This window comes from Bombina bombina, chromosome 11 (genome assembly GCF_027579735.1).
Source record: "Bombina bombina isolate aBomBom1 chromosome 11, aBomBom1.pri, whole genome shotgun sequence".
In the NCBI taxonomy this organism is placed as follows: domain Eukaryota; kingdom Metazoa; phylum Chordata; class Amphibia; order Anura; family Bombinatoridae; genus Bombina; species Bombina bombina.
The window spans coordinates 77,450,248-77,476,548 of NC_069509.1; the positions used below are offsets into that span (position 1 = coordinate 77,450,248).

Sequence of the window (26,301 nt, forward strand, 5' to 3'; positions counted from 1 at the left end):
TTCGTCTATGCACTCCTCAATCCCAACTTCGCATATCAACTAGATCAATACTTACCTTAACATACTGGTTGTCCATGACCTCTGGAGGGTCTTCCATCCAGAGAAAAGAGATTATATCTTCTATTCATACCCCCATAAAATATATACCAGAATTGATTACATTTTTACTGACGTCACTGGCCTATCATTATTTCACTCTGCACAAATAACCCCTCTCACCTGGTCTGACCATGCCTCGGTCTTAGGTACATTAACTTGGCCAACTAAACCGCTTCAAGATTTCATATGGCGGTTAGATGATCATTTACTATCAGACACCTCTGTGTCACATCAAATCTCGAAATCCTTTCCCAATTAAATATATGGGAAGCACATAAGTGCGTATTAAGGGGGGAATTAATTGGCATAATAAAAAAAAACCTGCACATATTTAGCGTCTTTACTTGCTAATATTGAATCCCTGGAACAATGTCATAAACAATCTCCCTCTGACCACTCAATACTAGCTATCCTGCAATCAGAGCGACAACACTTAGCATCCTATTACAACAAGGAACACAAAAGACAAACCTTGCGACTGCAACAATCACATTATGGGACGTAACAAATCAGGCAGATCTCTAGCACAATACTTAAAACAAAAAACATTCAAATCATATATCTTACGCATTAAAGATGACCATAATAAAGAACATTTCTCTTCAAAAGCCATAGCAAGAACCTTCAGAGACTATTATCAAAAATGATATAACTTAAATGACCCAGTCAGCTTAACACACTCAGAACAAGACAATAAAACAACAGCAATAACCACATACCTATCCTCTCCCCACCTTCTCCAGATTCCCTCGCACCAAAAAGAGTATCTAGAGAAACCCATAACACCAAAAGAAATTAAATTGGTCAAAAAGGACCTCCCGACTGGCAAGGCCCCGGGTCCTGATGGATTTAGTAACAGATATTACAAACATTTCAAGACGAATTAATACCCCACCTTACACACTTTTTTAACTATATTGATAAATCTAAATCATTCTCCCCCAGTTTACTAGAAGCCCATATCAGTTTGCTGCCAAAACCTAACAAACCTTTAGACCACCCATCGCACTATAGACCAATCTCCCTTCTAAACTCAGACATTAAAATTTTCACAAAAGTATTAGCAAACCGTATGAACTGTACTTTGCCATATATAATCCATCAGGACCAAGTGGGATTCATTCCAAAGAGGGAAGCTAATGACAACACGGTCAGGGCCTTAAATCTCATACATTTGGCACAAGACAAAGAAATCCCGTGTATTTTACTGTCTATTGACGCAGAGAAGGCATTTGACCGTGCCTATATATATATATAATGCCTATAAATACACCCCTCACCACACCCACAATTCAGTTTAACGAATAGCCAAGAAGTGGGGTGATAAGAAAAAAGTGCGAAAGCATATAAAATAAGGAATTGGAAAAATTGTGCTTTATACAAAAAAATCATAACCACCACAAAAAAGGGCGGGCCTCATGGACTCTTGCTAATATGAAAGAAATGAATTTATCAGGTAAGTTCTTACATAAATTATGTTTTCTTTCATGTAATTAGCAAGAGTCCATGAGCTAGTGACGTATGGGATAATGACTACCCAAGATGTGGATCTTTACACACAAGAGTCACTAGAGAGGGAGGGATAAAATAAAGACAGCCAATTCCTGCTGAAAATAATCCACACCCAAAATAAAGTTTAATGAATAACATATGCAGAAGATTCAAACTGAAACCACTGCCTGCAGTACTTTTCTACCAAATACTGCTTCAGAAGAAGAAAACACATCAAAATGGTAGAATTTAGAAAAAGTATGCAAAGAGGACCAAGTTGCTGCTTTGCAAATCTGATCAATCGAAGCTTCATTCCTAAACGCCCAGGAAGTAGAAACTTACCTAGTAAAACGAACTGTAATCCTTCGAGGCGGAATTTTACCCGACTCGACATAGGCATGATGAAATAAAGATTTCAACCAAGATGCCAAAGAAATGGCAGAAGCTTTCTGGCCTTTTCTAGAACCGGAAAAGATGACAAATAGACTAGAAGTCTTTCGGAAAGACTTAGTAGCTTAAACATAATAATACAAAGCTCTAACAGCATCCAAAGAATGCAATGATTTCTCCTTAGAATTCATAGGATTAGGACATAATGAAGGAACCACAATTTCTCTACTAAGGTTGTTAGAATTCACAACCTTAGGTAAAAATTTCAAAAGAAGTTCGCAGCACCGCCTTATCCTGATGAAAAATCAGAAAAGGAGACTCACAAGAAAGAGCAGATAATTCAGAGACTCTTCTGGCAGAAGAGATGGCCAAAAGAAACAAAACTTTCCAAGAAAGTAATATAACGACCAAAGAATGCATGGGTTCAAAAGGAGGAGCTTGAAAAGCCCCCAGAACGAAATTCAAACTCCAAGGAGGAGAAATTGACTTAATGACAGGTTTTATACGAACCAAAGCTTGTACAAAACAATGAAATATCAGGAAGATTAGCAATCCTTCTGTGAAAAAAGAACAGAAAGAGCAGAGATTTGTCCTTTCAAGGAACTTGCGGACAAACCTTTATCTAAACCATCCTGAAGAAACTGAAAAATTCTCGGTATTCAAAAAGAATGCCAAGAAAAAATGATGAGAAAGACACTAAGAAATATAAGTCTTCCAGACTCTATAATATATCTCTCTAGATACAGATTTACGAGCCTGTCACATAGTATTAATCACAGAGTCAGAGAAATCTTCTTTGACCAAGAATCAAGCGTTCAAACTCCATACCTTAAAATTTAAGGATTTGAGATCCTGATGGAAAAAAGGACCTTGCGACAGAAAGTCTGGTCTTAACGGAAGAGTCCACAGCTGGCAAGAGGCCATCCGGACAAGATCCGCATACCAAAACCTGTGAGGCCATGCTGGAGCTACCAGCAGGACAAACGAGCATTCCTTTAGAATCTTGGAGAATACTCTTGGAAGAAGAACTAGAGGCGGAAAGATATAGGCAGGATGATACTTCCAAGGAAGTGATAATGTATCCACTGCTTCCGCCCGAGGATCCCGGGATCTGGACAGATACCAGGGAAGTTTCTTGTTTAGATGAGAAGCCATCAGATCTATTTCTGGGAGTTCCCACATTTGAACAATCTGAAGAAATACCTCTGGGTGAAGAGACCATTCGCCCGGATGCAACGTTTGGCGACTGAGATAATCCGCTTCCCAATTGTCTATACCTGGGATATGAACCGCAGAGATTAGACAGGAGCTGGATTCCGCCCAAACCAAAATTCGAGATACTTCTTTCATAGCCAGAGGACTGTGAGTCCCTCCTTGATGATTGATGTATGCCACAGCTGTGACATTGTCTATCTGAAAACAAATGAACAACTCTCTCTTCAGAAGAGGCCAAGACTGAAGAGCTCTGAAAATTGCACGGAGTTCAAAATATTGATCGGTAATCTCACCTCCTGAGATTCCCAAACCCCTTGTGCCGTCAGAGACCCCCACACAGCTCCCCAACCTGTAAGACTTGCATCTGTTGAGATTATAGTCCAGGTCGGAAGAACAAAGAAGCCCCCTGAACTAAACGATGGTGAACTGTCCACCATGTCAGAGAGTGTCGTATAATCGGTTTAAAGATATTAATTGAGATATCTTTGTGTAATCCCTGCACCACTGGTTCAGCATACAGAGCTGAAGAGGTCGCATGTGAAAACGAGCAAAGGAGATCGCATCCGATGCGGCAGTCATAAGACCTAAAATTTCCATGCATAAGGCTACCAAAGGGAATGATTGTGACTGAAGGTTTTGACAAGCTGATATCAATGTTAAACTTCTATTATCTGACAAGGACAGAGTCATAGACACTGAATCTATCTGGAAACCTAAAAAGGTTACCCTTGTCTGAGGAAACAATGAACTGAATGGTAAATTGATCCTCCAACCATGATCTTGAAGAAACAACACAAGTCGATTCGTATGAGATTCTGCGAAAATGTGAAGACTGAGCAAGTACCAAGATATCGTCCAAATAAGGAAATACCAAAACCCTGTTCTCTGATTACAGACAGAAGGGCACCGAGAACCTTTGAAAAAAAAAATTCTTGGAGCTGACGCTAGGCCAAACAGTAGAGCCACAAAACTGGTAATGCTTGTCTAAAAAGAGAATCTCAGAAACTAAAAGTGATCTGGATGAATCGGAATATGCAGATATACATCCTGTAAATCTATTGTAGACATATAATGCCCTTGCTAAACAAAAGGCAGGATAGTCCTACAGTTACCATCTTGAATGTTGGTATCCTTACATAACGATTCAATATAGATAGATCCGGAACTGGTCTGAAGGAATTGACCTTCTTTGGTACAATGAAGAGATAGAATAAAACCCCAGCCCCTGTTCCAGAACTGGAACTGGCATAATTACTCCAGCCAACTCTAGATCTGAAACACATTTCAGAAATGCTGAGCCTTTGCTGTGTTTACTGGGACACGGGAAAGAAAAAAATCTCTTTGCAGGAGGCCTTAACTTGAAGCCAATTCTGTACCTTTCTGAAACAATGTTCTGAAACCAGAGATTGTGAACGGAATTGATCCAAATTTCCTTGAAGAAAACGTAAACTGCCCCATACCAGCTGAGCTGGAATGAGGGCCGCACCGTCATGGGTATTTAGGAGCTGGCTATAGGTTTCTATAAGGCTTGGATATATTCCAAACTGGAAATGGTTTCCAAACTGATACCGCTCCTGAGGATGAAGGATCAGGCTTTTGTTCCTTGTTGTGAGGAAAGGAACGAAAATGATTATTAGACCTAAATTTACCTTAGATTTTTTATCCTTTGGTAAAAAAGTTCCCTTCCCTCCAGTAACAGTTGAGATAATAGAATCCAACTGAAAATCGAATAATTTATTACCCTGGAAAGAAAGGGAAAGCAAAGTTGACTTAGAAGACATATCAGCATTCCAAGTTTTAAGCCATAAAGCTTTTCTAGCTAAAATAGCTAGAGACATATACCTGACATCAACTCTAATGATATCAAAAGATGGTATCACAAATAAAATTATTAGCATGTTATAGAATAATAATAATGCTATAAAATTATGATATGTTACTTGTTGCGCTAAAGCTTCTAACCAAAAAGTTGAAGCTGCAGCAACATCCGCTAAAAATATAGCAGGTCTAAGAAGATTACCTGAACATAAGTAAGCATTTCTTAGAAAGGATTCAATTTTCCTATCTAAAGGCTCCTTAAATGAAGTACTATCTGCCATAGGAATAGTAGTACGTTTAGCAGGAGTAGAGACAGCCCCATTAACCTTAGAGATTTTGTCCCAAAACTCTAATCTGTCAGATGGCACAGGATATAATTGCTTAAACGTTTAGAAGGAGTAAATGAATTACCCAAATTATTCCATTCCCTGGAAATTACTTCAGAAATAGCATCAGGGAGAGAAAACACTTCTGGAATAACTACAGGAGATTTAAAAACCTTATTTAAACGTTTAGATTTAGTATCAAGAGGACCAGAATCCTCTATTTCTAATGCAATTAATACTTCTTTAAGTAAAGAACGAATAAATTCCATCTTGAACAAATACAAAGATTTATCAGCATCAGAATGATGATGTTCATTTAAAAATTCATCTGAAAAAAGAGAAGTTTTAAAAGACTTTTATGTATACTAGAAGGAGAAATAACAGACATAGCCTTCTTAATGGATTTAAAAAATAAAATCTCTTATGTTATCAGGAACACTCTGAAAATTAGATGTTGACGGAACAGCAACAGGTAATGTAACAGTACTAAAGGAAATTTTATCTGCATTAATAAGTTTGTCATGACATGCAATACAAACAACAGCTGGAGAAACAGATACCAAAAGTTTATAGCAGATACACTTAGCTTGGTAGCTCCAGCACTGGGCAGCGATTTTCCTGAAGTATCTTCTGACTCAGTTGCAACGTGGAACATCTTGCAATATGTAAAAGAAAAAACAACATATAAAGCAAAATTGATCAAATTCCTTAAATGATAGTTTCAGGAATGGGAAAAAAATGCCAGTGAACAAGCTTCTAGCAACCAGAAGCAATAAATAATGAGACTTAAATAATGTGGAGACAAAAATGACGCCCATATTTTTTAGCGCCAAAAAAGACGCCCACATTATTTGGCGCCTAAATGCTGTTGGCGCCAAAAATGACGCCACATCCGGAACGCCGACACTTTTGACGCAAAAAAACGTAAAAAAAATGACGCAACTTCCGGCGACACGTATGACGCCGGAAACAGAAAAAAAATTTTGCGCCAAAAAAGTCCGCGCCAAGAATGACGCAATAAAATGAAGCATTTTCAGCCCCCGCGAGCCTAACAGCCCACAGGGAAAAAGTCAAATTGAAACAAATGCATTTATCCCAAGTATGAAACTGACTGTCTGAAAATAAGGAATGTTGAACATCCTGAGTCAAGGCAAATACATGTTTGAATACATATATTTAGAACTTTATAAAAAAGTGCCTAACCATAGCTTAGAGTGTCACAGAAAATAAGCTTACTTACTTACCCCAGGACACTCATCTACATGTTGTAGAAAGCCAAACCAGTACTGAAACGAAAATCAGCAGAGGTAATGGTATATATATATAAGAGTATATCGTAGATCTGAAAAGGGAGGTAAGAGATGAATCTCTACGACCGATAACAGAGAACCTATGAAATAGACCCCGTAGAAGGAGATCATTGCATTCAAATAGGCAATACTCTCCTCACATCCCTCTGACATTCACTGCACGCTGAGAGGAAAACCGGGTTCCAACCTGCTGCGGAGCGCATATCAACGTAGAATCTAGAGCTGCGCATCTTCACCTGTCTCACGATTCGATTCGATTACGATTATCATCGTAACGATTCGATACGATTCGATTCTACGATGCATCGCGATGCATCACGATTACTGCACTATTTCTGCCCAATTTTTAAATTTTTCAGAAAAAAAAATTCAAGAAGTCAAAGTATTGAAATAAACTCTTTTTTTATTTTATTAGCTCAAAAAAGGACACTCTTCCTGTGGCAAAGTCTGAACACAGCAGACAACAACAGTTTATAGAACAGTAAATACTAAATGGCAATTGTTGTATTGGTTTGGAAACAATATTATGGCATCAAACTGTAGTTACAGAGTACGTAGTGTAAAAAGTGCAGTGCTCACAGTGTACTTCTTCAGTAAAAGAAAATATTTAAATGTATATATTATATATTAGTAAGTAGTACACTATACACTTGTAAAGAAACATGAACAACAAATAAATGTCTAACCTATCTATGTTGGTTTTAATTTAATTTCTTTACTTACTTAGTAATAATAATATAATAGACATTAAATTAAAACCCAAATAGATAGGTTAAGCTTAAGTTACCACCATAATACCTTATTTGTGTGAAAATTGTCCTCAGAAAACAAAACATAAATCCCTTATAGGTACAAAATTACAGGTGCAGTCCACTGTGCCTTCATGACTGTCAATTTGTGGCAAACAAACATCACGTGAAGAATCTGGAACACAACACACAGCACAGAGTGTGCACACAACACACATGTGATTGTGACATATACAATTAGTTTACACAGTTACAGACTTACAATAGTACTAGAGACTGAGAGAGAGACATTTAAAACAAGTAGCATTGAACTGAACTACTATAACTACAGTTTCTTCTTGATGATTATATTATCTTTATGGGATCACAAATATAATTAGTTAGTTATTAGTTACTGTTAAAGCAGTACTACACACAACTGAATAGTGACTGAGTCTGTCACTGAACAGTACACAGCAGTCACACACAAACAAACAATACATAAAAAAGGACACAGACATCAAGGAGTAAATCATGGTGAAGAAAGGGTGGCACGCCACTCACCTGAGGTGTGTGTGCTTTATTTTTGTATTGTGCTGTTGTGTGTGGCACTGTGTGTGTGCTGTACTGTCTGTAGTGCACAGTATATTTGTGATCCAATAAAGATTTACTCAAGGTTTACTCAAGGCTTTTCCTTCCCCTATAGTGGGGTTTGGCTTCAGTCTCACTCTCTGCATAGTGCACTCATAGACAGTTAGACAGTCACACTCACTAGACACTCAGACACTAGAGACACAGTGGGACACACACACAAACAAAAACATTCAATGGCACCACAGTCAGCCACAGTCACACTCACACTCATAGACACTTAGACAGTGACACTGGGACAGACACACAATCACATACAAACAAAAAAATTCAAAGGCAGTTAATACACTCATCTCACACACACTCATAGAGAATGAGATACATACAAACTTTTCAAACTGGCACTCACTCACAGACACACTCACACACTCATAAAGAGACAGTTAGACACTGCAGTACACACATTGTTATTGTTAACTGGTTGGTTATATTCGGTTAACCCCTACAGATCTGCCTGGGAGTGGGTGGGATGGCATTTGGGATTGGGATCATAAACAAAAACATATGATATCTTTCTTAAAGGGTCTATTTAAAATAGACAATTTTTTAGTGTGAATGAATAATATTAATAATCCCTTATGCAGTGTGCACTATGCACTCACTGCATTGCAAACAATACAGGGGTGTGCTGTAACAATAGCACAACATCTACAAAACAGAGCACTTCCTGATTGGCAAACATCACAGTAACACTAGAAGTAGTAATAGACATTATACAAGAAGTAGCATTGAACTACTAGATTTACTAACTTTGATTATCAATATCTTTATGGGATCACAAATATATTGTTACACAACACACACACAGTCACAGTCACACACAGTCAAACAATACCAAAAAAAACACACATCATAAAAAGAGTGAATCATGGTGAAGGGTGACACTGACACGCACACATGAGGTGTGTGCAGTTGTGTGTTGTTTCTTTTGTATTGTGTGTGTGTGTGTGTGACTGTGACAGAGTGACGTGGTCGGTCGTGTCGTGTAGTGTACTAGTATATTTTGTGATCCAACAAAGATTTACTCAAGGTTTTAAGCTTCATTTTTCAAAAAGCTATAAGCTATATAACAGTAACAAATATAAAATAACTTAACAGTAGTCTGCACTGGGCAGTGGGGCACACAGCACTTTCTTCTGGATGTGCCAAAAAACATTAAATATTAATATTATAAACCTGAATCACTACTCAGAATTATGGAATATGTAGGTTTTTCTGTAAGAACACTAGTTGATCCACATGCTCTGGTTTGAGGGTGCTTCTTTTAGCCGTTACCACATCTCCTGCAGTGGAGAAAACCCGCTCTGCAGACACGCTTGTACCTGGGATACACAAGTATCGCTTTGACAAATGAGAGAGGAGGGGAAATATGACCTCATGTACATGCCACCATTTCAAAGGGTCTTCAGTGAGAGGCAGAGATGGGGCTTTACAATATTTCTCTATTTCCTCTTCAGCCTTGGCATAGGGGGTCTTGGGTTCTATTGTACCTTCAGTGTCAGTGAAAGACTGTCCCAGCAAAGTCATGAGAAGCGATGTGGACTTTCTTTTGGGAGGAGAAGGGTTATCCTCCTCGATGGCTGATTCTTCTTCCAGAGTTTCTTTTCCCTCAGGCAGTGGCACTTCATCCACGTTTGTCCTCCTAGATGTAACTGTACTAGTACACTCAATCTGTGTTTGAACAAAAGAATAGAAAAAATAGCATTCATTATTACCTCGAGCAGCCAGCCAGCTAATGCTATGTGTGTGCTCAGAGAGACAGTAATGCATAAATAAATGCATACAACAGCTCACATCTATTCAAGAAACATGATGCAATTAAAATTACCTCCAAGGATGCAGCCTCCTCAGTCACTCCTCTGTATATCTCCAATCTCTCCTCCTCTGTGAGAATAAAAGGCAGTCCCTTAAAACGAGGATCCAGGGCAGAGGCTGTATAAAGTATCTTCTTCTCTGCCTCACTGCTGTACCTCTTCAGGAGATCTGTTTTGATGGCATTCTTGATCTCATGGATCATGGGTGTGTCTCCCATGGTGTCTGTCATGTTCTGGAGCAGTTGTGCATTTAGAGGGGCAATGAGAGAAACAGTTGGATTGCGCTCTTCTGACATCAGTGTGGTTGCATCTTTCATTGGCTTTAATGCACTCACAGCATCCTCTGCATTTGACACATCTGTTTCGTTGAGAGTGCAGAGATCTGACTCACTTTTTCTGACTTCTGGAGACAACAATGTGGCACAGATTGCAGGTTGCTGTTCTAGGAACCTCTCGACCATGTCATATGAGCTGTTCCACCTTGTTGTCACATCAGTTATTAGCTTATGATTCTTCAGGCCAAGACATTTCTGTTTTTCTTTCAGACAGTGGTTTGCTGTAGTGCTGCGGTGAAAAAATGTTGATATTCGTCGCACTCTGCCTAAAAGCCTGGAGAGCGTGGCCACTTTCAGCGCCCGCTGGGATGCGAGATTCAGTGTATGGGCGAAGCATTTTACATGAGGGAATTTTCCAACTTGAGCAGCAACAATCATGTTCGAAGCATTGTCGGTCACAAGCACTACAGATTTATCGGACAGCTGCCATTCTTCCACGACACGAGACAGTAGCTCCGCCAGATGAGAACCCGTGTGAGACTCATAAACTGCTCTCGTTTGCAGCACATGCGACAAGATCTTCCAGTCCTTGCTAATGTAATGTGCAGTTACTGTTACATAAGACTCCGTCGTGACTGAAGTCCATGAATCACACGTTAGTGCGACTCGACTGGCTTGGCTCATTGATGCAATTACCTGAGCTTTTGTTTCTTGGTAGAGTGCAGGTATAACGTTTTCTGTTAAGTGATTGCGTGACGGGATCTTATAACGTGGCTCTAGTGTCTTCAACAGGTTGCGAAACCCAAGGTTTTCCACAACAGAGTAAGGCCGTAGGTCCTTCGCTATGAAAGTTGCCACAGCTTTGGTTATTCTCTTCCCTTTTTCAGAGTTGGGTGGCAAAGTTGACAGCATTGCATCAATTCTTGGCTGATGAGCTTCAGCTAGTCTTGTTATTTCCTTGGCAGTGGCACTGGCGACAGCGGTTAGCATCTCAGAGTGAAAACGTCTAACGTGATTTCTCAAGTTAGTAGTATTCCTTAGGTATTTAATTTTTGTGTGACAGGCTTTACAAACCGCGTGTGTCTTGTCCAATTCGTGCTTTCCAGTATGTTCATAAAATCCAAAATGTGCCCAGATGCTTGCTTTTAAAATGCTAGGTGCATTTTTTATCTCTCTATCTTTTTTGTCTCCCTCTGTCATTTTAGCATGACATGTACATATGTGACGGATGATGTTGTTGTCAACGTCAAACTCTGTCAGTGTTAAAAAAAAAAGAAAATACACTAAGTTCCAGTTGTCAAAATGTCAAGCCGCAAATGTAAAATCAACAAGTACTAGTAACTTCAACTACTTTGCCAATGCCATACATTTTGCGAACATAAATTTTAAAACAAATTGCATTGTGATAATTGCAGGGGACATCACTCACTCACTGACACAGTTACTGTAATATATTACACACTTAAAGGTGTAAAAACCCAAACATTTACTTTCATGATTCAGATAGAGAATACAATTTTAAATAAACATCATAACTAACTCTTCTATTATTTAATTTGCTTCATACTTCTCAGATATCGTTTGTTGATGACATATTAGCAATGCATTGCACAGCACACACATTACTTACTAAGTATATAATACTTTGTGCACAAGGAGGAGGCTATGCATTTCAACAAAGGATAAGCAAATTATATAATAGGGAAAGTTGTTTAAAATTGCATGCACTTTCTTGAATTAATATATTATTAAAATATTAGAACTTCAGACCAGGCCATCCATCCATGTGAAAAACATGTAGATATAGATACAGATTAGACTAATAGAGACATTATTAGACAATAATAGTATACTATATTTATTTATAATACATTTTTTATATATGCAATATTATTCAATAATGCAGCAATTAATTATGCAGCAGCCTGAGCCTCAGTCAGCTCAGCATACTACGTTAAGTAAATAAGGCAAGTATTTAATTGTTACCCCTTATTGTGTAATAAATGTGATTGTGTACCCCTTATTGATTTGCTCTTACCTATTGGCAAGTAGTAGGCAGTTGAGGCAATAGGCAGGCATGGCAATGGCAATTATGGCATGGCATTGGCAAAATGTACAACGTTTTGGTAACTATTAACTAAACAAACAGTTAGTTAGTCTAATTCTCACCATAGGTCTCCTCCTCTGTCTCCCACAAAATAAAAATGAGCCCGCCGTGTAGCTGTAGTATACCGCCGTGTACCATCATCAATCTCAGGCAACAAACTCCTGCTTTGCTGCTTTGCTCCTACTGCGTAACTTCGGCACTTCAAGAGACCGCCCATGAGCGCCCATGTTGCTTTATTGGGTGACGTGACGTCAGTGACGTCAAAACGATGTACCGCGCACTTTCGCGCACTTTCTTTTACGTTTCCTGGAGGCTGGTCACGTGGGTAACGTTAATCGATTATCGCGTCTCAGCGCATCGATGCAGAATCGTTTCATGCCGCATCGCGATGCATCGTCAAAACGATTATTTTTGACAGGCCTAGTAGAATCTAGCACAAACTTACTTCACCACCTCCATAGGAGGCAAAGTTTGTAAAACTGAATTGTGGGTGTGGTGAGGGGTGTATTTATAGGCATTTTAAGGTTTGGGAAACTTTGCCCCTCCTGGTAGGAATGTATATCCCATACGTCACTAGTTCATGGACTCTTGCTCATTACATGAAAGAAAACACAATGATCTCATCAAAACCATCCCCTCTCACTTCGCTCATCGAAAATGGGCAATTTACAATAGGACACCACACCATAATAAGCGCAACAGACACAACTGTACGTGATCTCTGTATTCATATGATAACATCAAAAGAACGGATCCTCCCTCAGACAGACCTATTGGATAAGGGCTATACCTATTTCCACAGTTGGTTTAATTATTATAGAGTGCATCGGTTTGTCTCGCAACATGAACAAAGCAGAAACATGGTCAGGCCTCTAACTTCGAATCTCTATGTATTCGCACACCGCCAATCACTCATACCCTTTCATTGATATATAAACTATTAACCACAAACCCACCTGGTTATATAGCACAATATCTCGAGAACTTGGAAGATGACCTGGGAATGATCAACCTACCTCAAACGAGCGCAATGATTCCAAAACATAACAAAAACATCAATATCACTTTCTGTGGTGGAAATTAATTTAAAAATCTTACACCGGTGGTATCTTACCCCCTAAGAAACTTCACCGCTTATTCCGACACAGATCAGACCAGTGTTGGAGATGTGGCCACAGAGGCAGTAACATGGCTCATATGTGGTGGTGGTGCAACTCAATCCAAACCTTGTGGAGACTAATTATAACAGAAATAGAATCAATCTCGGACACCCAATTTCCCTTAGACCCATTGATTTGGTTGTTATGCAAACCCCCAAAAATCAAGTACAAACCCTATAAAAAACTATTCTGTGTTATGACAAATAGCATAAAAGTTTTGATAGCCAGGAACTGCAAAACCACCCCAACTCTAGAAATGTGGTCTCATAGAGTCTCAGAATTATTAGAACTAGAGGAATACTATTATATGAAAAATGACAAGATGGATGTGTACGCAGAAATGTTAAATACATGGGAAAATCACCTCAAATATAAACACCCATAGATAGGAAGCCGCAACATCCTAATGCCCTCAAATACTTAGTATGTAACCAGATATAGCCTAGATAACATGAGTAAACCCCTATAGACCAAAACCATTACTGAGCAGCACGCATATAGATGCCACAAATCTCACTAATTTTAGTGATAATAAAACACGACCAAGGAAGGTCGTCAACTCTTGAGCATATGAGCAGCCCTCTCTTTTCTTTCTCCCCCTTTTTTTTCTCTTAAATATTTCTTCTCCCCCCTTTTTTCCTTCCTCCCTGCATAGAAAATCTTACGTTTAATTTATGAAAAAAGGGAAGGCATTTTGGTTCTTCTTACGTTTAATCTTATATTAATAAGTAAAACAATACTGACGTTGTTATTGTGCTCTGATGGAGCTGCGTCTCCCACACTGTATTATGCAAATTATGTCAATAAAGTCAGTTTAAAAAAGAAAAAAAAAGAAAAAAAAGGGAGAAAATAAATAATGAAACATTTTATATAAAAATATCTATATATTTACTGCCTTTAAACTTCTGTCATTCAGAGAGAGCATGCCATTTTATATAACTTTCTAGTTTATGTTACTTAAATTTAATTTGTTCTTTTGCTATCCTTCCTTGAAGAGCATATCTAAGAAGACTCAGGAGTGTGCATGTATCATTATCACTATATGGCAGCAGTGTCTGCAACAATTTTAATACATTTCTTTATAGGTTGAACTCGATGGACTTCTGTCTTTTTTTCAACCTTATCTTCTATGCTACTATATGTGTATATATGTATATTCAGACATATATATATATATATATATATATATATATATATATACACACACATAAATACATATGTAGACATATTTATTTATACATTGTTCCTATCACTGCTGCCATATAGCACTCAATACAAGAGCCTATCTAGCTATGCCCTTCAACAAAGGATACAAATAGAACAAAGAACACTTCACAAAATATCAAATACTTAAAGGGGCACCGTTGGTTCTGAGACTATATGCCCCCTGCATAATAAATACAATAACAACCCCCTCCCCCCAAAACATTTGAAAATGTACCTTTTGTAGAATTGCAGTGTTTGATTGAATAATACCAGTGGCAATCTATGCAGAACAAGAAGCCGATATCCTCGTATGCACAGTATGTACAACCCTACCAGCACGATTCTTTTTAACTTCTTCCTGTTTCATGCCGTCCTAACTGTGCTGGGCTTTAGCACCATTAGGACGGCATGGAACATCCCAGCCGTTTGGCTGTATTGAAGCCATAACGGCTTCCTAACTGGGATCGCGGGCTGGAGGGCGTGCCTAGCGTCAAAGCCACACACCCCTGACACAATCCCATCATTGAAATCACAAGATCGCATGAACGATCGTGTGATTTACATTTTTACTTGTTTGTAGACAAATAAGTACAGTCAAGAAAGGGTTCGGTTACACATAAGGTGAATTTAGTGTATACATTATAGTGGGGCTGTGTAGCCATCAAAAGAAAATAAGACTAAAATGTCCTATTTAAAAGGGACACTGTACTGTCATTTTCCCCAATGGTTTGTTAGATCACTGCACTGCAAATGATTTGCTTACAAAATAAATATTTTAAAAGCATTTAATCTATCATTTTGTTAACAATATTTGCATTGTTTAACAGTCCAGGGACATATCCCTTGAAAAGCCATTTAAGATATAGATAGATAGATAGATAGATAGATAGATAGATTCTACTTGCCTCACACATATCAGACTTCTTGGGCCTGGGGCTGTTGGAGTCTGAACTGGCTCCTTCTGCAGGGCTATGTGACCTGATCCTGCTGCTCATTTGTATCCCCATCTCCTCTTCTTCCGCAGGGTCTCCCTGTCCCATGCTGTCCCCACTGCTTGCTCCTTGGGGGAGTGGAGAGTGCAAAGCCTCTGTACAGAACAGGGTGCGGGGCCCATGCAGTTCACAGAAGTGGCAGAGGGCCACTATGGCATTCATAATGAGAGCTGAAGGGCAGAGCTTAATGCCAATGAATGTGCACAAGGAACTTCATCCCCTTATCAGCACTGCAAGAAGAAATGTAAGTAGTTAATAACATCACTTCCACATATACGCACAGACATCCTAGAAATAACTCCCACTGACAATCTTCTCTGGTTTCCTTTGTTGAAAACACACACCTAGGTAAGCTCAGGAGTAGTAATGTACTATTAAGAGCTAACTGGTGATTGGAGGCTTCAAACAATATGCCTCTCGATATTGACTCACCAAATGTGTTCAGCTAGCTCCCAGTAGTGCATTATTGCTCTGAAGCTAAGTTTAACTATGTATTAATGCAATAACATTATATAACAGAACATTTTCTTTTTCCACTTGTATTTCCCTTTAAAGGAAAAAAATAAAGTCAAAATTAAATATAATGCTGCTACAAACACTGCTGTGATAGAGTGCTAAAGATACGTGCACGCTCCTGAGGTCCTATAAGCCCACCCAGGTTTCCTCTCCAACAAAGGATACAAAGAAAACAAAGCACATTAGATAACTGAAGCATGCTCAATCAAGACTAAGAAAATGTAAGCAAAATAAATGTTTTAAAGGGATATTAAACAATTTTCAGAGTTTAATTACAGGAAAGGGGAACAAAATAAATAATGAAAGTTTTTTTTTTTTTAATAACATATCATTAAACATTTTATATTACAATTTAATACTGCGTAATATCCCTTTAAACTAAGTTAGCGCAAATTAAAAGGTTTTAGTAGGAGTATAGGAATACATCCTTCAAAACACTGGTGGAATACATGTTCCTGATTGGCTGTTAGAATCTTAATTATGGTTCCTAACATTTTATATATTAATATTAAAAAAACATAGACATTAATTAATGCTATATTCCCACACACACGCCTGTTTGTGGGAGATCACCTAAATGTGCATTTTCCCCATATTGTAACACACTAGTTAAAAAATGCTTGCTTAGAATTGTATATTAAAGGGCCATTATAGAGGTAAAATGACATTCTCTAATGAGTATGTCATTTTATCAATAGCGACACTGGGAGCCTGCAGGGTACTGCTGGTCCTGAGCAGAAACTGCCAATGGCAGCGCAAGTCACATGACCCAGCTGTGCAACTAGTGCTGCTGATTGGATCACTGTCAGTTTCTACTTTGGACCAGCAATGCTCTGCAGCATCGCTAGTGATAAAAATACATACTTTAAGAAATTAGAGCATGTAATGTTATCACTATAAAGGCCTTAGAAATGTTATATTACAAACTGGGGACTGGTTCCTAAATCCATTCTCTAATGAACTTTAAAGGGAACAATGCACTTGACAACCTAAGATAGAACCTAAGATACAGATATTACTTATTGGCGTCTCCAGGGAGAGAGGGATAAACGCTTTATATTTTCTACACAAAAGACAGAATTTATTTACATTCCTAAAGTGATAGCTAATCCTAGCGTTTGTGAAACGTTACCAGTGCAGCAAACAAAGGGGACTTTCAGTCATTAAGTATAAAATACTTAATGCTGAAATTTCCTTTATTTGTCTGCAGAGTTCACTGTGCTGGGCGCTTCAGGACGCCCACAGCAGAACGCTATTTTATCACTGAGGTGATTTTAGCCAATAGCGTGCTAGCTATCCGGCATAATGCCAGCTGGCCCGCACTGCTATTGGCTATGAGGTGGAAACCTCACCTCACTGAAAAATAGCGTTCTGCTGTGGGCTGCCTGAGGAGCTCAGCCCGGGAATGCTACAGACAAATAAAGGAACTTTCAGAATGAAGAATGTTTATACTTCATGACTGAAAGTCCCCTTTATTTGTTCCACTGGTAAATCCTAGCGTTTCACAAACACTAGGATTTACTATCACTTTAAATAAAATGTACATTCTAATTATACAAACCATTCTATTGAATTTGGATGCATATATTCAGATCACTCAGAAGAAGAAAAAACACTACTAACTTTATACAATGCTGTTAAAAGTGACGTACGACCAACTCCTGTAACAAAACAAAAACAAACAGAATTAGGTTTCAACAAAGCTGTAGATTGATGACAAATTCTCTTAGAAATGTTTATAGAAATGCTAAAAAAGAAAAGCTATGAAAGTCTGACCATTTTATAATATGATCATTATTATTATTATTGTTCATTTGTAAATTCCATAGTGCTGGAAGTTTTTATTAATCAATTTTTAAATCACTAATCTGGAAATCTCCATTTAAAGGGCCACTAAACCCAAAATCTTTCTTTCATGATAAAGATAGAACATACAAATTTAAACAACATTACAATTTACTTCTATTATTTATTTTGCTTCATTTTTTAGATATCCTTAGTTGAAGAAAAAGCAATGCACATGGGAGAGCCAATCACACGAGGCTTCTATGTGCAGCAACCAATCAGCAGCTACTGAGTATATCTAGATATGCTTTTCAGCAAAGAATATCAAGAGAATAAAACAAATTAGATAATAGAAGTAAATTAGAAAGATGTTTAAAATTGCATTCTCTTCCTAAATCATGAAAGAAAAAATGTGGGTTCCATGTCCCTTTAAAGCTTAGCAAAATTTACAGAAAGATTTAAAACAAATCCCCCCAGGTGCTTTTATAGGGACACTGAACCCAATTTTTTTCTTTCATGATTCAGATAGAGCAGCAATTTTAAGCAACCAATTTACTCCTATTATCAATTTTTCGTCGTTCTCTTGGTATCTTTATTTGAAAAAGCAGGAATGTAAGCTTAGGAGCCGGCCCGTTTTTGGTTCAGCATCTGGATAGCGTTCAGAGATTTAGCCACCAATCAGCAAGCGCTGCCCAAGTGCTGAACCAAAGATGGGCCGGCTTGTAAGCTTTATGTTCCTGCTTTTTCAAATAAAGATAACAAGAAAACAAAGAAAAATTGATAATAGGAGTAAATTAGAAAGTTGCTTAAAATTGCATGCTCTATCTGAGTCATGAAAGAAAAATCAGCTAATATTAAAATGTTTCAATGTTTACAGCTCAAATTATAATTAAAGGGACGGTAAAGTCAAAATTAAACTCATGATTCAGATAGAGCATGCGATTTTAAACAACCTTCACATTTACTTATGTTATCAAATGTGCTTTGTTCTCTTGGTATCTTTTATTGAAGAGTAAAACTAGGTAGGATCATAAGAGCTCAGGAGTGTGCACGTCTTTAGTACTCTATGGCAGCAGTGTCTTGCAACATTGTTTGTAGCTTTGTTATACAGAGTTGCAAAACAGCCATAGAGAACTAAAGACACGTGCACACTCCTGAGCTCTTAGGATCCTGCCTAGTTTTACTCTTCAATAAAAGATACCAAGAGAACAAAGCAAATTTGATAACAGAAGTAAATTGGAAGGTTGTTTAAAGAAACGGTCTACACCAGAATTTTTATTGTTTAAAAAGATAGATAATCCCTTTATTACCCATTCCCCAGTTTTGCATAACCAAAACAGTTATATTTATACACTTTTTACCTCTGTGATTATCTTGTATCTAATCCTCTGCAGACTGCCCCCTTATTTATGTTCTTTTGGCAGACTTGCATTTTAGCCAATCAGTGCTGGCTCATAGGAACTCCACGTGCGTGAGCACAATGTTATCTATATGGCGCACATAAACTAACGCCCTCTAGTTGTGAAAAACTGTCAAAATGCATTTAGATAAGAGGCGGCCTTCAAGGGCTAAGACATTAGCATATGAGCCTACCTAGGTTTAGCTTTCAACTAAGAATACCAAGAGAACAAAGCAAAATTGATGATAAAAGTAAATTGGAAAGGTGTTTAAAATTACATGTCCTATCTGAATCATGAAAGTTTATGTTCAACTATACTGTCCCTTTAAAATGGAATGCTCTATCTAAATCATGAATGTTTAATTCTGACTTTACTGTCCTTTTAATGTCCATAAAGCAGTTTGCGCTGCTATATTATAACTTAGGTTACCTTTTCTGCTGAGTCCAATTAGGAATGGTTATAAATGGCTTACTAGAGTGTGCAACCAATGACTGTGTAGAATATAGCTGTGTCTGCACTTCCATGTTTAACATGAATTGGAAAGCACACAATATTCAGAATTAAATTATAGAAAAGAGAACAAAATAAATAATTAAAGTATTAATATCTTGAGGTGTTTAATGTCGCTTTAAATGTTACTCAATACAGGCTACAGAAAAATCATGGTCATTTTTTTATTGTAAATAATTACAAAATTGATCAGACAAAATATATTCATTGTTCACAGAAAATGTCAGCCGGGTGGCATTATAAAGTAGCCATGTGGGTGCAGGGTAATACTTTCTAATATTATAACATTTTCTGCTATCCAAAGCACAAATTAATTGCATAATTTAACATAAATGGCTTAATTTTAGCTGGGTGGTGCACACATTACAAAGGTCCTGGGGAGAACGCTGCTCTTCAACAAAGAATACCAGATCTTGTAAATGTTGGGTAGTTTTAAATAGAAATGGATATCTGCAAATTATTTATATTTCAGGTAGAACCTTATGTTAGAATTCTAGACTATTACTCCATCCTGCACTTTCTAAGGAAAATTGGTAAAGGTGTAGTTTAGCATCCCAAATTCGGAAGGTACTGCATCCCACCATTGGGGGGGCATGGATAGGTTTCCAGCGGCAGTTGCGGCGCCAGGGAACAATATTGGAAAAAGAGCAATCAACTCCACATTTACCTAAAAATATTATATTTTTACTGTGGGAATTACTTCAGAAACGTTCACTTTCCTGTGGGAATTACTTCAGAAAGTGGAACCATGGAATAGATCACTCTTTTCCAATATCGTTCCCGTGCGCCCCAACCACCACTGGGAACCTATCCATGGTCCCCCCCCCCCCCCCACGGTGGGATGTGGTACCTTTCCAATTTGGGACTCTAAACTACACCTTTACCGAGAATAGGACTAAAGAGTGAACTCAATAATCAGAATATCTCAGTGATTATATTTTTCTCAATGAACAATAGGAGAGCAAGATTTGGGGGTTGAAACCTCCTATTTTGCAATACTCCTGCTGACATATTCCACAAACATGTTACTATCACTGATATAATCTATTACTAAACAGGAGCTCTTGTTTCTGCATTAACTTGCAATGCCTAACATTGTCCAACTGCAATATATTGTATCATTCATTAGAATACAGCAGAGCTTAAAAAACAAACATAATAATGTAAATAATAACATTTATTCTTAATAATAATGTTGTTATTATTAATTATTATTATTATTATAAACAACAATGTAAGTTGCATAGTAGCACCAGTATTACCAACAGTGTTCTGTGGCTCCTGTAACAAACTCTAAAATAGAACAACTATATAGTCACTGTGCTTTAAAGGGATACTAAACCCAAATTTTTTATTTCATGATTCAGATAGAGCATGAGATTTTAAGCACCTTTCTAATTTACTCCTATTATCATTTTTTCTTTGTTCTCATGCTATCTTGATTTGAAAAAGCAGTACTTTAAGCTTTAGAGCCAGACCATTTTTTGTTCAGCACATGGGTAGCACTTGCTGATTTGTGGCTAAATGTAGCAAACCAATCAGCAAGCTCTACCAAGGTGCTGAACTAAAAATGGGACGCTCCTAACCTTTTATTACTGCTTTTTCAAATCAAGATAACATGAGAACAAAGAAAAATTGATAATAGGAGTAAATTAGAAAGTTGCTTAAAATTGCATGCTCTATCTGAATCATGAAAGAAAAAATAAGGGGTTAGTATCCCTTTAAATAATCTTAATAGTCAAAATCTATTGTATTATAGCACAAATAAAAATGTAACAAACATAAATCCAGATGATTTAGGTCTAATTACTGGGATATTAGTGCATCATATAATATTCTAGCAGAATATATCTGTCTAACGCTGAACCAGATCACACTGTTAAAAATAAAAGTACGGAACAAATTAGTTTAACTTCGCTGTCACTTTGCTTATGATCAATAGATCTAAAAAGATATTAATTTGCTGTATTAATTCGCTACTAAACAAACTCACAACACAACCCACCTGACAAGTCGCCATGTTTACATCACATGACAATCACAAGCTTCGTGCTCACAGGGAGATACCATCTAACCGTAACAGCTTGGGGGGGGCAGACGATTGTGTACATTAAGCTCAGCGCATATTATTTTTTATAAATTAGAGATATAGATATTTGGGGTACAGCACTTTAAACTCGGTGTATTGAGTCAACGTGATAGAAAAAGGCTGTCACATATCATACCCCTAAATAGAGCGGGATGGTTTGATCCCCAAAGCCTAAGACCGAGAGAATGAGGTCAGCAGAGAGCACGTGATTGCTCACAGACACAGACATGCATCATGCAATGTGTCAGTCCTGGAATGTTAGTCCAAGGTCTCCTTTTGCTTTATTTTCATAATGGTTTAACCTTTTAGCTACATTATGTGAGTAAATGGGTTTGCTAAGTAATGACTGCCAGCACTCTCTAAGCAGCGAAAGGGTTAAAAAGGAAGTTGCCAGGGTTAATCTAATGTATAATGATGATATCCCTCATTTGAAAAGAACAGAAGTGCAATTTTGTTAAACGAATGGGTCTGGTTATTAGATGATTTGAAAAGTTATACAGAGCTACAAACTCCTAATCTTTAGCAAGACAAATGGCCTCAAACTAGTAACCGCAGAAAACAAAATACACAATGATATCATCTGGAAATGGCCATGTGCTGGTTAAAGGGACATGAAACCCAAAATGTTTATTTTATTCAGGTACAGAATACAATTTTAAAACAGTTTCTAGTTTACTTCTATTATCAACTTTGCTTTGTTCTCATGTTATTCTTTGTTGAAGAGATCTCTAGATGGGTAGCATGCATATGTCTGGAACATTATTTGCCAGGAAATAGTGCTGCCATCTAGCGCTCTTCCTAATCTATAAAATTTTTGCAAAACTACTGTCACATTGTGCTGCAGGCACGTGCACACGCCTGAGCTTTCACCCCTTTTTTTTCAACAAAGGATAACAAAAGAACAAAGCAAATTTCATAATGGAAGCAAATTGGAAAGTTGTTTCAAATTGTATGATCAATCTGAATCATGAAAGAAAAATCTTGGGTTTCATTATCACATTCATATATATATAATCACTTTCAATAATGGTGAGTAAAAAGAATAGGGGGAACCTCCTATTGTGAATATAGTGATACACCGATAGATCAGAAAGCAGTATTACCACAGTAACAGGGAAATAGGTAATATGTTGCTGAGTTTCACAACATGTCATCTTTTTGTTCCCCGTATTCATTTGAAATGCCCTCATGCCATTGGCAGTTTTAACCCCTTTAGTACCATTCATTCTAGAGAAAAACTTGCTCAAAATACCATAGCATTGTTAGCATTTTTGCTATCACTCAATTTAAACAGAGCCTTTTTTATTTACCTATCAAAACAATATATTTATTTAAAGTAGACAACCTAAGTCAATGATTTAGGCCCATTTTGGTATATATATATATATATATATATATTTCATGCCACTATTTCAACCGCCAAATGTGATCATATGAAAAAAAATCGCTAACCTTTTCACAAACTGTTTCTCACTGAAATTATTGACATACCACGTGTGCAGTCATAATGCAAATGGTTGTAAAAGCTTCTCTGGGAACCCCTTTTTGTTCAGAAATAGCAGAAGACCTGAATAGCTTTGCCATTGCTTTTTGGTAATTAGAAGGCCGCTAATTGCAACTGCGCACCACATTAATGAAATTCCCATCAGTGAAGGGGTTAATTAGGTGGTACTAGTATCGTAACTTTGGGATTACCCTCCCACCTGCCTCCCTCTCAAACAGCTCTCTTGCCCGCACATTCCTCACCACCATCTTAGTTACTTGCAGACAGTTTTTTTTTTGTGTTTTTTTTTTTTATTATTATTTAATTTTTTTCAGACGTGTAGAGATCCCTCCTCAGCCCTCCCAGCCCCTTGATCCCTCCCAAACAGCTCTCTTACCCTCCTACTAGTGGCCATCTTAGGAACTGGCAGCTGTCTGCCAGTAACCATTTTTATTTTAATGTTTTATTTTATTTGTTTTGTTTTTTCTGTAGTGTAGGGTACTCCCCTCTCCCCAAAATCAATATGTAGAGCCTCCATTCTAATTCCCCCCTTTTCTGTAGTGTAACATCCCATCCCTTCAAAAAATGTTTTCTGTAGTGTAGGATCCCTCCTCCTCTTCCGCCGCTAGTATGCCTTCCCTTCCACCGGCACCAACGTATGGTCATTACAGGCAGTGTAACGACGGGCAATCTGCTTTCATATTGTAATGAAGCACCAATCACTGTTACCATATGCAGACAGATGCCTACAGCCCAGGAATAGCCAGTCTCGGTTGTCACTTGACAACTGAGACTGCATGGGCTGCCTGAAGTTCAGACGTTGATCTATGTTATGCGGTACGATGGGCTATGTACTACATGATGCAGATCTACATCCGATTGGCACAAGGGATTAAAGCATAGCAGGAAAAGGATAGGCATAACAAGATAAATCTGAGCATATCTCCCAAAATTGCAATATGCTGGTGTGTTATGGTTTGAGTTTGGCAAAGTCCGGTCATGCTAAGGACATAGCTGGAGCATTCCATAGAAACCAGGACAGCTGGAAGCGTGGAAAGGACAGCGGAAAGCCGAAAGCGTGGAAAGGACAGCAGACAGACCTCCCAGCCAATGGCAATCTCACAAGATCAGGGATGGTTGAGAAGTTTGAGCCCAAATAAATGTTATGTTTTTTAAAACCGGGCATTTCAGACTAAAACTTCCCCAAAAGACCAGAACATGTTTGCCATCACTCCATTTAAACAGAAATAGAGCCCTGTTTTTTATTTTTATTTACCTATCAGCAGAACTATATTATTATTTTTTTAGTAGACAACCCAAAGAATTGATCTAGGCCCATTTTGGTATATTTCATCCCATCATTTCACCGGCAAATGCGATCAAATACAAAAAATAGTTAACTTTTTCACAAACTTGTGGAATCATGGCACAAAAGGTTGTAACAGCTTCTCTGGTATCCCCTTTGTTCAGAAATAGCAGACATTGCTTTTTAGTAATTAAAACAGAATTTATGTTTACCTGATAAATTACTTTCTCCAACGGTGTGTCCGGTCCACGGCGTCATCCTTACTTGTGGGATATTCTCTTCCCCAACAGGAAATGGCAAAGAGCCCAGCAAAGCTGGTCACATGATCCCTCCTAGGCTCCGCCTACCCCAGTCATTCGACCGACGTTAAGGAGGAATATTTGCATAGGAGAAACCATATGGTACCGTGGTGACTGTAGTTAAAGAAAATAAATTATCAGACCTGATTAAAAAAACCAGGGCGGGCCGTGGACCGGACACACCGTTGGAGAAAGTAATTTATCAGGTAAACATAAATTCTGTTTTCTCCAACATAGGTGTGTCCGGTCCACGGCGTCATCCTTACTTGTGGGAACCAATACCAAAGCTTTAGGACACGGATGAAGGGAGGGAGCAAATCAGGTCACCTAAATGGAAGGCACCACGGCTTGCAAAACCTTTCTCCCAAAAATAGCCTCAGAAGAAGCAAAAGTATCAAACTTGTAAAATTTGGTAAAAGTGTGCAGTGAAGACCAAGTCGCTGCCCTACATATCTGATCAACAGAAGCCTCGTTCTTGAAGGCCCATGTGGAAGCCACAGCCCTAGTGGAATGAGCTGTGATTCTTTCGGGAGGCTGCCGTCCGGCAGTCTCGTAAGCCAATCTGATGATGCTTTTAATCCAAAAAGAGAGAGAGGTAGAAGTTGCTTTTTGACCTCTCCTTTTACCGGAATAAACAACAAACAAGGAAGATGTTTGTCTAAAATCCTTTGTAGCATCTAAATAGAATTTTAGAGCGCGAACAACATCCAAATTGTGCAACAAACGTTCCTTCTTTGAAACTGGTTTCGGACACAGAGAAGGTACGATAATCTCCTGGTTAATGTTTTTGTTAGAAACAACTTTTGGAAGAAAACCAGGTTTAGTACGTAAAACCACCTTATCTGCATGGAACACCAGATAAGGAGGAGAACACTGCAGAGCAGATAATTCTGAAACTCTTCTAGCCGAAGAAATTGCAACTAAAAACAAAACTTTCCAAGATAATAACTTAATATCAACGGAATGCAAGGGTTCAAACGGAACCCCCTGAAGAACTGAAAGAACTAAATTGAGACTCCAAGGAGGAGTCAAAGGTTTGTAAACAGGCTTAATTCTAACCAGAGCCTGAACAAAGGCTTGAACATCTGGCACAGCGGCCAGCTTTTTGTGAAGTAACACAGACAAGGCAGAAATCTGTCCCTTCAGGGAACTTGCAGATAATCCTTTTTCCAATCCTTCTTGAAGGAAGGATAGAATCCTAGGAATCTTAACCTTGTCCCAAGGGAATCCTTTAGATTCACACCAACAGATATATTTTTTCCAAATTTTGTGGTAAATCTTTCTAGTTACAGGCTTTCTGGCCTGAACAAGAGTATCGATAACAGAATCTG

General features: G+C 38.1%; 1 protein-coding gene across 2 annotated transcripts in view; it reads right to left on the reverse strand.

Moving 5' to 3' along the window:
- LOC128642290 (folliculin) overlaps nucleotides 1–17,759 on the reverse strand; it is an 84,086-nt gene extending 66,327 nt beyond the window's left edge. For both annotated transcript variants that reach the window (XM_053695007.1, XM_053695006.1), the window contains exons 1-2: nucleotides 17,722–17,759; nucleotides 15,496–15,812 (exon numbers count right to left, since the gene is read on the reverse strand). In XM_053695007.1, the coding sequence (XP_053550982.1) occupies nucleotides 15,496–15,744 (249 nt within the window). In that variant the 5' untranslated portion in view covers nucleotides 15,745–15,812; nucleotides 17,722–17,759. The remainder of the gene's footprint in view (nucleotides 1–15,495; nucleotides 15,813–17,721) is intronic.
- Nucleotides 17,760–26,301: the final 8,542 nt, after the last annotated feature.